The 11,927-nt window shown below is 53.1% G+C and overlaps 1 protein-coding gene across 2 annotated transcripts in view; it reads left to right on the forward strand.

Moving 5' to 3' along the window:
* DRAM1 (DNA damage regulated autophagy modulator 1) overlaps positions 1-8,423 on the forward strand; it is a 44,154-nt gene extending 35,731 nt beyond the window's left edge. The window contains exons 7-9 of one of the 2 annotated variants that reach the window (XR_013155962.1): positions 508-712; positions 7,553-7,875; positions 8,046-8,423. Coding sequence is in view for 1 of the 2 variants with exons in the window: in XM_077111805.1 (XP_076967920.1) it covers positions 508-552 (45 nt within the window). In the remaining variant the exon portion in view is untranslated. Of the gene's footprint in view, positions 1-507; positions 838-7,552; positions 7,876-8,045 lie in introns of those variants that run through there. The other variant, XM_077111805.1, reaches the window with a different exon arrangement.
* Positions 8,424-11,927: the final 3,504 nt, after the last annotated feature.

Genomic DNA, 11,927 nt, shown 5'->3' on the forward strand with positions numbered 1-11,927 from the left:
AGGATTAGTAAAAATCCATGGAAACTCTTTTGCATTTAAAAATTAAGAGCACTATCTTCCTTTCTCTTTTACTCTGTGTTTTTGAAAAATACAGCTCTCCTAACCAATGAGATTTTCTTACTTTTTTTTTGCCACTTTATATTTAGTCATACATCCTGTTTTGTTTATTTTTTTTTTGTTTTGAAGATGTTTCACTTAGTAGTTCCAAAAACATAAAATACGTGTTTTCAAAAATAAAAGTGAACTGGCTGAAAAATGTGGCCAAGACAGAAAAAAAAGATGGTGCTTCAAAATATATGGAATCAGGAAAAATCTTACATTTTGAAACAAGTTAATGATAAGCTGAAGGACACAGAAAGCAAGAAAACCTCTTTAGGACCCAACTCGAGCGTGTCATATCTGTTAGTGAGCCCTCAGTTACGTGACACAGAGCGGTGTAGAGTTGCATAGCTGGCCCTGGAATTGTTCACCTTTTTTTAAGCTTTCTTTATTATTTTTTTAAAATAGAGTGTCACCTTGAGAATATCCACAGAAATCAATGATGACCTTTGAAGAAAGAAGAATTGCATCTCATTTGGTGCTTGTCACAGTTTCTAGACGTGCAGAGGGTGCCCAGGGTTTCCAAGCTGACCTGATGCGAACGCACGGGCCACACACGCAGTGCTTGAATTTCATTAAGAAAGAATTCCTAATGGTTGTACTATTTCCAAAGGTATGTTTTCCTAGAGAATGTAGGGAATTTATGACATTGTAGCAATGTTTTTATAATTTCTTAGAAGGCACTTTTTTATATTAACAAATTCATATGCAGAGAAGATAAAGGTGGTTTTGAAAATGGAGAGCTCTTATTTTTGTACAGATTCTACTTTATTTTGTGTGATTTATGGAAATACACTAAACAAGGAAGTGTCATTTTAGTATATTCATTAAAAATTAAAGTCAGGGCAATTCATTTTTAAATTTCATTTTTAGAGAATGAATTGGGTAATTTTATATAACAAGAGCAATTTGCAAAGTTCAGTTTATCATGATCATTTACCCAAGTTATAAGGGTTTAGTTAATAAATTAACACTAAGGCGCTCAGATGGACTAAGCACAGCACTCCCGTGGAGAGGCCTCAGATGGACTGAGCACAGCACTCCTGATGGACTGAGCACAGCTCCCATGGAGAGGCCTCAGATGGACTGAGCACAGCGCTCCTGATGGACTGAGCACAGCTCCCATGGAGAGGCCTCAGATGGACTGAGCACAGCGCTCCTGATGGACTGAGCACAGCTCCCGTGGAGAGGCCTCAGATGGACTGAGCACAGCGCTCCCATGGAGAGGCCTCAGATGGACTGAGCACAGCACTCCTGATGGACTGAGCACAGCTCCCATGGAGAGGCCTCAGATGGACTGAGCACAGCACTCCTGATGGACTGAGCACAGCTCCCGTTGAGAGGCCTCAGATGGACTGAGCACAGCGCTCCCATGGAGAGGCCTCAGATGGACTGAGCACAGCACTCCTGATGGACTGAGCACAGCTCCCGTGGAGAGGCCTCACTGTCCGCGCATCACCTCTAAGGGCAACAAACACCTCGACTTTGACGCTCTCCTTCCTAGACCCTCTGCTCCCAGGCCTCAGCTTTCAGCCCTGCCACCCGCTGGCACTCTGCAGGTGGAGGAATTCCAGGGGGGATGGAGTCCCCAAGGCAGATTAGAAATAAAAAGCTCAACAACAGCGTCAAATGCAGGTGCATGACTGACCAACAAGAAAATCTCACCGAACTCCAGGTTTGTGCCTTTGCTGGATGAGCAGGTGGGGAAGGGCCCGAAGCTGCACTGAAGAAAGCAGACTTCTGTCTAATACTAAAACTGCACAAGCCAACCAGTGAAAAGCTTTATCGTTTTTAAAACCACCCCTGATGGTTACTGGCGTAACTCAAGTCTCGATTTCAATTTTATGCCAGGAAACGTGTCAAAGTGAACACAGGTCCAAAGGGGAAAGGAGAAGAGAGCAGGGCTGCAGAAACTTCTGGGCTCACAGCGCTGCTGGTGTGCTCTTCTCTTGATGCCCGAGGCCCCGTGTTTACACGCGGTGGGTCAGGAGGCAGGCCCTTTGCTCTAAGCAGAACATCCAGACTCCACCTTTTCACCCGAATCATGAATGACAGCTGAAAGCCAGTGCTCCGGGGAGGGAAGTGGGCCTAGAGAGGCAAGGCTTAGCTTGGCGCATGGAAGAAAACCTGGAGCACTAGGCCCTGCCTGGCCAGTCGGGCATACACCAGGGCAGGCCGGCCTGTCTGGAGATGGTGGGAGGCAGGCTGGGGCCAAGGGCTGCCCCCGAGTGAGAGAAGGCCGGAGCCTTGGCTGCAGCCCACTGCCTCTGCAGAGGCACGCGGCGCCTCCTGGGGACCGGGCAGGGGGCCTGAGGACCATCTCCAGGTCGCCTGCCACTTACACTGACGCTGGGCCAAGTGCACCAACCTGGGGAGAAGAAAGAAGGCCACATGCGCTTTGGAGCTTGTGGTGGATGGCATCCAGGAGCACGTGGCGCTTGGAGTGGTCAGTTTTCATTTCCAGGTCTGTGCAGACAGGGAGATGCGCAGAGCACCTGCCTTAATCCCCTGTGTAGCTCCAGCATTTAACACGGTGCCTCCTGGCACACAGTAGGTGCTTAATAAATAAATACTCATTGGTTGTAAGGGACACATGAAGGAGTGACCAACTCTGGGGGCGTTTGTGATGTGGTATTATGGGATGGGCTCTGGTTTTCTAATTAATTTAATGATGAGTCAAGTCTGCGTCAGCAGGAAGCTGTCTGCTCTGTGTGCTGTAAAGGTTTCAGTGTGGGGCCTCAAGGTCTCAGACAGCTGTCCTCAAGCTGGGCACCAACCTCAGACCGTGCTAGAAAGGCGGTCCACCTGGCTTGGCACCCCAGATGACCACATCCTGCGGGTCCAGGCCACCGCAAGGCCCGCCTTACCCACGTTCTGGTATTATTTCTGATCTCCATGAAGTTGCCTTTTCTTAGACCTTGTGGCTGAGCCAAGTAAAATACACAGATCTTTCTTTATTTCAGTCATGTGTGTCAGTTAAACTATAGCAGCATCTGCGCCGTCCACCCGGGCGCCCGTCTGGGAGGACACGGCCCCGAGATACAGACAGGGGCTCCCTGAACCGCGCTCCAGTCCCCGGAGCTCTGCGTGCGGGCTCCGCCGCCCCGGCCCTGCGGATGCGCCAGGTGTAGCCCGACGCTGGCAGTCTGTGGGGCCGCCCGTGGGGCCGCCCGTGGGGCTCCGAGCCACAGGCGCCAGGACCGCGCTGGGAAGGAGGAGGCTTCTACTGAGTCTAGCGGCCGAGGCGCCCAGCTTCAGGGAGGGCTGGGCCGCGACTTGCCGGCGGGCCCCGTACCCCTCCCTCGGCGACCGCCGTCCGGCCCGGGACCCCGGACGGCTCTGGCGACTAGGGAGCGGCTCCCCGCTGTCGCCGCACAGCCCGGGAATTAAAACTCCTCGACTCTGATTGGCTGGCTGGGTCGCATGCCCAGCTCCGACTATGGGGTGTGATGCTCTGATTGGTCAGGCCCGAGTCACGTGTCCAGCCCCGGGGCGGGGGTGCGGGCGCCTCGGGGCCTGGGGACGTGAAGCTCTAGGTGCCACCGGGAAGGGGTTTGTCCCCCCCGCAAGCCAGCCGGGTGACCTCAGCGCTGCAGGGAGGCCATCTGCTAACTGCATGGTTATTTCTGTGCTTTTAATTTTTTTTAACATTTTTAATATTGTGAATTATAACACACATGGACTAAAAGCAATCCATTTCGATGACCAGGTAGCTGTAGAGCGGACATTAAAGCGTGGCATGGGCTGCGGGGCCTCCGTGTCTCATTTCTCCTTCTAGCTGCTCCAGGACACAGAGAGCACACTGATTCACTCACCTGTTAAACCCCACACACTCTGTTATATCTCCCTCTCCCTCTCCCCCTCCCCCTCCCCCTCCCCCTCCCTCTCCCTCTAGTTTTTTTACTTCTATACCTTTCCAAGCTTCTCGTCTGAAGTTCTCACTTCTGTGAGAAGGGGCCCGGGTTCCCTGTCACAGCCGAGAAAACTGAGGCACGTGCGGCCGCGGATTCCAGCTGGTTTCCTGGTCCTCGTCACGGGTGAAACGTGAGCACAGGGGACCCCAGCACCCGCGTTTCCTACACCGAGTGAAGGTCATCGCCGCGCCGTTCGGGCCTCCTCGGCCCCTTTAAGCGCGCTGTCCCCGGCCCGGCCTTTACCCAGCTGGAGACACAGCGGGGCCTGCGGGCCTGGGGTGGGGAGTGCGGGGTGCTGCCCGCCGCTGGTAGGCCCCTCCACCCCAGCCCGCGCACGCCCTCCTGGTGTGGCCTGGCCGTGCGCCCCACCTCGCGTGCGCCCCTGTGGCCGGGCCCCGCACCCCGCACCCCACCCCGCGCGCGCCCCTGGTGTGGCCTGGCCTCCAGCATACTCAAGCCTGGAGGCCCTGCGCTGCTGGCGAGAGCAGGCACAGCCGCGAGCCCAGGGAAGAGGCCGCTGAACCCCTTGGCCAAGCGGCAGGTTTGTCTTCCAGAACCCGGCAGCAGGCCCTTGGCTCACGTCGGGGGTGACGCGACCTCCGGACTCGGTGCTTGGAAAACGCTGAAGGGAGACTCCAGCAGCCCGCCTCGGGCTGGCGCGGGGAGGGCGCGGTTGAAAGGCTGGGCCGGCCCGGAGCTCTCCTCCTGCCTCCCAGGCAGGGAGCCCCTTCAGGGCCCTTTTCACCCCATGTGGGTCAACGTGAGCTGGACTGCTGATGCTGACACCTGTGAGAGTCCTGGCTGACACAGATGCCCCAGAACCTCCTCACTCGGCCAATGCAGTAAAACACCATGATCTGGAACCATGGGGAGGGGTGTAAGAGAATTTCTAGGGGATTCGGCCACCCCCAGCACAGCCGTTATTCTCAGAACCAGTTTTTCTTATTAAAAAAAATTGAATCAGCAATATATTCTCATGAATCAAACGTCAAAGCAATCTAGAAAGGGTATGCAGTGAAAAGGCTTTCCTCGACCCCTGTGTACTCTCCTCACTCCTGCAGATATCTACTTTTTATCAGAGTTTTTAGGAAAATAAAAGCAAAACCAAACATTTGCAAATGTTTCCTTTATTTTTCACCCAAAAGGGAGCATAGTGTACATTTTTGAACCTTCTGTTTGGACTTGGCAATAAATCCTGGAGCTATTGCCTGATCAACCATAGAGCACTTCCCGGCTTTTTGTTTTGTGTTACACCTGCATAGCAGCATCAGATTGCTGTGCCATCATTTGTTTAACAAGTCCCATGTTGGCGAGCAATTGTGTGGTTTCCAAACCTGTGCGGTAACAAGCTAATGACCTCTTACATACATCCATTTCCTGCACGTGCGAATGGATCTGTAGGAGAAATCCCCGTGAGTACGATGCTGGAACCAAGGGGACTGCGTCTGTAACGTGATGCATTGCACCCCGAGCCTTTCTACTTGAACGTTGGAACCTTCAAAGTATTATCCACTTCTGCAGTGAGGCTGCTGGCTGCAGATTCGCCTTCTCCTGTTGCCTCAGCTTGGCCAGCAGCGCGCGTGTCTGCGGGGCCTCGGGACATGCGTGGGGCCTTCTGCAGACACTTTCCCCTCCATTCCCTCCGTGTCCGAAAACACCTGGAACCATGGAGAGCAACCCCGCAGCACAACTCTTCCATCTGCTCTGTCCCCATTTTCATGTGCTGGGGGGTTTCCCTCTGATTTTGGCTCTGTCACTGCCTCTTCCTGTCTCCTCCCTGCTGCCCACTCTCCCTTTTGGTGTCTCTTTACAGGTTTGCCATTCCTTCCTCACCTTTTGAGAAGATTGTGCTTTTACAGACTTCGGTGGTTATACCCCCTTTCCTCTTTTGGCAAACCCTGTGGTAGTTAGGTTCAGGTGTCAACTTGGCCAGGTGAAGGCACCTAGTTCTGTTGCTCTGGATATGAGCCAATGGTACGTGAACCTCATCTGTTGCTGATTCTATCTGCAGTCGGCTAGGAGGCATGCCTGCTGCAATGACTGATGTTTGATTTAATAGGCCAGTGCTTAAATGAGAGAGCTCAACATAGCACAGCCCAAGCAGCTCAGCATTCCTCATCTCAGCACTTGCAGCTCAGCCCAGGCCTTTGGAGATGCAGAAAGAAATCACCTGGGGAAAGTTGTTGGAACCCAGAGGCCTGGAGAGAAGGCCAGCAGAGATCACCCTGTGCCTTCCCATGTAAGAAAGAACCTCAGTGGAAAGTTAGCTGCCCTTCCTCTGAAGAACTATATGTTAACTAAATAAACCCCCTTTTATTGAAAGCCAATGCATCTCTGGTGTGTTGCATTCTGGCAGCTAGCAAACTAGGACATAGAACTTTTCAGGTGATTCTAATGCACAAGCAGGGCTGCAAACCAAACTTTTATTGAAAGCCAGTATATCTCTGATGTGTTGCATTCCAGGAGTAGTAAACTAGAACGGCCCCTTCCTGAGCGTGGGGTTGGGGGTTGCAGGTCTCGGCCTCCCCTGGCCTGAGGCTTGGGCAGCAGCATGGAGTCACCTACTGAGCTGAGTCGCCAGTGGGGCAGGTCCCAGAGACACACCCGGAGGAAACTCAGCTCCAGGGAACTGAAGAGTTTGCTTAGAAATAAGCTGCTTTAATTTTACATAAACCTGCCTCTAATGTTATTTTTTTTTTTTTGAGGGGAGTGCATGGGCTGGAATCAAACCCGGGTCTCCAGCGTGGCGGGCGCACTGCTGCCACCAGCCTGGTGGGGTGGGGTGGGGGCCACCAGGACTTGGCGCAGCGAGGTGATCTTGGGGCCGGGGCGGGTGGGGGTGGTGGTTGGGCCTGCTTTGGGCGCTACGCGGCCCATCCCCTGCCGGAGCTGACCGGCGGCTTCCAGGTGAGTGTGCCATCACTGGTCAGCAGTTCCAGACTCACGGGTCCCTGGGGAAGATGCCCCTGACCCACCGGCTGCGAAGAGCTACCAACGGGCAGGCCCTGAGGGAACGACCATGGCTGCGGGCCCAGCTGGGAGGCAGTGGGGAAAGGGTGGAGAGGCCGAGAAGACAGAGGGCTGCTCTGTGCGGGGCGCCCGTCCTGGGGGGGCTGCTCAGCCCACCCCCCACACCTCACGGGGGTCCGGGTGGGGTTGGGACGGGCTCCCACCGGCCGTGCCATCTCAGGACCCTGAGGGCCCCGGTGTCTGCGCTCTGTAGTGCAGTGAGATGAACTGGGGGCTGCCTCTGCATGGAGCCTCTGCCTGAACGTCCGGGAAGGAATCTCGGGGCCCAGGGTCAGGAAGGGGGCGTCCTCAATGCCCCGCAGTTCCCTGGCCTGGGCCAGTGGCACCCTCAGCGTCCACACTGCCCCGCGTGGTCAGGCCCCAACCTGCAGCCCTTGCCTAGGTCTTCTTGGAGACAGAAGCGGCTGCAGGAAGTGGTAAAGCACCAGGGTCTCCCTCCCCCCTCGTGCTGATAGTGGCATGGGTGACGGGAAAGTGTGGGAGACAAATTTCACCTTTACTCTGCTCAGGACCGCCCAGACTAGCAAGTCCTCGGCGCCAAGCCAGACGGCTCATCCCGGGTGAAGAATGGCTCTGCAGCGTTGCCTGGCACCTTGGCAGCTGCTATGGCATAACCTTCAGCCCACGTGCTAGAGGGAAGACTGAGCTTAGCTCAGTCTGTCATTTCCTCTTAATACTTGGGAAGTCGCAGCTCTGCTCAGGAGTTCCCTCCAAAGACACCCTAGCAGGTGTTTGTCCTTCCTCGTGACCTCATCTGGAACCCGTGACAGCCTCCTTGAAATTGAAACCGGGAAAACCCCGGGTCTCTCTTGCCAAGAGAAGAAGCAAAAAGGTACGTTCTGAAGTTTATTAAGTAATTACCAAGTTGTTGACATGTTGGGGGAGGCAAAAGGCTGAGGCGTTGGCAAGTATGCACAGAGGTTAGTGAGGCTTTTGGTCCCGAGGCCGGAACGAGGTGGGTCATCTTGGTATTCCCTGACCTTTGGCTGTGTGTGCTTCCAGCTCAGTCCTCCAGGCCTCAGCGTGGCATGGCGTGATTGTGACTAAATGACCGCCGTAACGGGTGACCCACCGATCCTGTGGACAGTCAGAAGCCCTCGGATGTCTGGGGCAAATGCAGCAGTGACTTGACGCGAAGAAAATGGGGAGCAAGAAACAAAGTCCAGAGTTGGCCGTTTCAACACCTGTCTGCAGTCAATCTGAATGACAGACTAGGGCAGACCTCCTAAAATAATAAATTGCTCTGGATCTAACTCAGTTCAGCGCCTTGGGGAGGGAGGGTGTTCTCAGTTTGGTGATACCTTCCATCAGTCTTCTAGAAACTTCAGTCATTTATGTGTCTCCTTCACAAGTTTTGTCATACTATGTTCTAAAATTTACTTAGTACTTTATTTTACAGCCACTCACTTTTTAACCTATACATTTTTATTTTAAAAGAACATTCCCCTCATGTAGTCCATCCCCTTTCCTCAAAGCGCTGCTTCACCTCCTGGATTCTAGCTTGCGGAATGGCAAGCTCCTGGGGAGCCCTAGATTCCCTGCTCTGCTCCACCCACGTACTATTAACTTTCCCTCCCATGTGTGGGGTGGCCAGACGCTCAACATCTAAACCTGGGCCTTCTGGGGAGGGAAAAGTGTGTATTAATACTGTACCTGGGCATGCTTGGCCTGCCCGGCGCGCTGGGAGGGTGCAGCCACTCCAGCCCTCGGGTCTAGCCGCCGCCTCCCCCGCCCCGACGTGGCTGCCTTAGTGCAGACCTTTGTGACTCTTTGCTGGGCCTGCTGCTGCAGAGGCTGCTGGAGCTGGTTTGGAGCTGTCTTGCACCCCAGAAGAGCCTGCCCTTTTAACCCATTCCGGGGTGCACCTGTTGTGGGTGGGACCTTTGGTTAGGTTATTTCGGCCCTTGGAGGTGGGTCTTAGTCCTTTACTGGAGCCCGTTATGAGAGGATGGAAGGCAGGGAGAGTTTAGAGAGAAACACCCCGGAGATGCTGAGAGGGGAGCCACTGGCATCGGAAGCTGAAAGCAGCAGAACCCAGGGGCAAAGGACCTGCAGATGCAGCCACGTGCCTTCCCACATGCCAGAGGAACCCCGATGTCAGCTGCCTTTCCTCAGAGAAAAGATCGTCCTCCTTGTGCCTCAATTTGGACATTTTCTTGGTTGTTGAACCATGAATTTGCAAACTAATAACCCCCCAGTGTTAAAGCCAACCCACTTCTGGAATACGGCATTCCAGCAGCGTCAGCAAACAGAAACACCACTGCTTCTTTGACTTCAGTCTTGGTCCTTTCCAACTCATCTTACACACTGTGCAGAGTAATCTTTCTAAACACAAATCTGACCATCACCCTCTTACTCAAATCCTCCAGTGGCTCCATAACTCCAGGACAAATGACAAACTCTTTTGCGTGGCTTCCAACACGCTTCACAGTCTGGTTGCTGTTTGTCTCTCCAGCCTGTGCACTCATCCATCCAGTCACGCATCAACATGTACCGAGTGCCTGCTCCGTGCAAGGCGATATATACACGGTGGGTTTCTGCCCCCACAGTGTTCCCGGTGGAGAAAGAACTGAGGAAGCATCACAGGAGAAGGTAAGTGCCCAGGCACAGCACCCAGGCTTGCTCCTGGTGGTGTGACCCAAGGACAGTAGCACAGATGTCACCTGGGCACATAAGGCCCCGGGGCCTGGCCCCTCATCCCGGGGCCCAACTCTGCATTTTATCAAGATGCCCACATGGTTCATTAAGTTAGTGTTTGTTTGCGGAGCCTTGGTCCGTGGGACCACGCTAACTGAAACCCGTGATTCAGCTGTGCAGGCTTGGTTGTGCCTGAGTGAGGCGTGGAGGAAGAGACGGGTTTGCTAAATGAAGGTGAGGTGGGAAAGGTGATTCCACATGGGGGGGGGGGTCGCATGTGCCGGAACAAAGAGGAGAGAGGGAGTACGCTGTTTGGGGGTGATTACAAGTTGTTCAGTTTTGGGAAGCACAGACTGAAGGTGGGGGATTCACAGCAGCTCAGACAAACCTCTCATTCAAGGAAGAAATTTGATCAATTTTAGTGCCTTCACCTCTTCTTTGAGCACAGCCTGAGATACAGTAATTAAGGATGAGTACTTTGGAGTCACAGAAGATTTTCAAAATCGGCTCTGCCACTTTTGAGATTCAACACCCCAGCAAGTCATGTAACTTCTTGGAGACTTGGTGTCCTTATCTGCAAAATGGGGATAATGATGGCATCTGTGTCGGAGCCTTGTCATTGGAACAGTGCCCACAGAGCACCTACAAATGTGTGGAGTGACCCGTGTGTCCACCCGGGCTTGAAAACACACGGGCTTGGCACAGTGCCCGGTACAGTCGGGGCTCTGCCTGCGGCTCTGTTACCATCCCTTCCCACCTCCTCTTTGACTTCACACCCTCGACCTCTTCTGTCTCTACAGCACTGGTTTGCAGCCCTGCTTGTGCATTAGAATCACCTGAAAAGTTCTATGTCCTAGTTTGCTAGCTGCCAGAATGCAACACACCAGAGATGCATTGGCTTTCAATAAAAGGTGATTTATTTAGTTAACATATAGTTCTTCAGAGGAAGGGCAGCTAACTTTCTACTGAGGTTCTTTCTTACGTGGGAAGGCACAGGGTGATCTCTGCTGGCCTTCTCTCCAGACCTCTGGGTTCCAACAACTTTCCCCAGGATGATTTCTTTCTGCATCTCCAAAGGCCTGGGCTGAGCTGCAAGTGCTGAGATGAGGTCTGCTGAGCTGCTTGGGCTGTGCTATGTTGAGCTCTCTCATTTAAGCACCAGCCAATTAAATCAAACATCAGTCATTGCAGCAGGCACACCTCCTAGCCGACTGCAGATGGAATCAGCAACAGATGAGGTTCACATACCATTGGCTCATGTCCACAGCAACAGAACTAGGTGCCTTCACCTGGCCAAGTTGACAACGGAGTCTAACTACCACATTCTATAAGAGGTCAAGGGTGTGAAGTCAAAGAGGAGGTGGGAAGGGATGGCTCCCCAGTGCCTGGAGCAGCTAAATCAGAATTTTTGGAAGTGGGATCAACACATCATCCTTCCAGAAGATTCTAACGTGTAGCCACAACCGAGAACAACTTCTCTGTAGCAGAAGTGCACACACCTCAGCTTGCGTCAGAATCACCTGAAACGCTTGTTAAAGCACAATTCCTGGGCCCTAGAGTATCAAGTTCAATATATTGGGAGTTGGGCCCAATAATTTGCATTTCTAACAAGTTCCAGAAGGCTTTGAGAGCTGCTGCTCAATGGCATTACTCAGTCTGCTCTTCCAAGTTCTCTCCTATCTTGCGACCTTCCAACAAGTCCTAAGAGCAGAGCGGCCTTCCACTTTATGACACTCTCTATTTGCAGCTCTTTCCTTCTGCTTGTGGTCTGCATTGCTTGCCGACTTCCTGAGCTCGGCCAGACCTACACGGACCGCGGCCTTGACAGCCTCGAGCCCGCCACGCCTCAGAGCTCTCCTCTTTTGGGTTCAGGGCCACAGCTCCTCAGATTGTCCCCGTTTCTCTCTTCTGCTTCCTTCTCCCCCACCCCCTTTCTCCGTGGGACTCCATGGCCCTTTCCTTGAGTCCCTGTGTTTACCCCTTAAAAAGAGCACAACCTTTGAGTGGGACCAACATGCGTTTGCCGCTTGGACTTGGGCAATGCACTCAAACTCTCCGAGCCTTGATTTCTTCTCTGGTGAGTCAAGGACTATGAATGTACTGCCTCTTATAACACTATATTCCTGACACATGGGACTCGGGTATTAGCTATTATTACGGTGTTTCACCTTTCAAAGCATGGTAAAATTTGACTTTGAAGAGAACTCCAGGGGTGGAGGGATTAGCCCATGGAATGCAGGGGGCAGA

Source organism: Tamandua tetradactyla, chromosome 7, assembly GCF_023851605.1.
Source record: "Tamandua tetradactyla isolate mTamTet1 chromosome 7, mTamTet1.pri, whole genome shotgun sequence".
Classification (NCBI taxonomy): domain Eukaryota; kingdom Metazoa; phylum Chordata; class Mammalia; order Pilosa; family Myrmecophagidae; genus Tamandua; species Tamandua tetradactyla.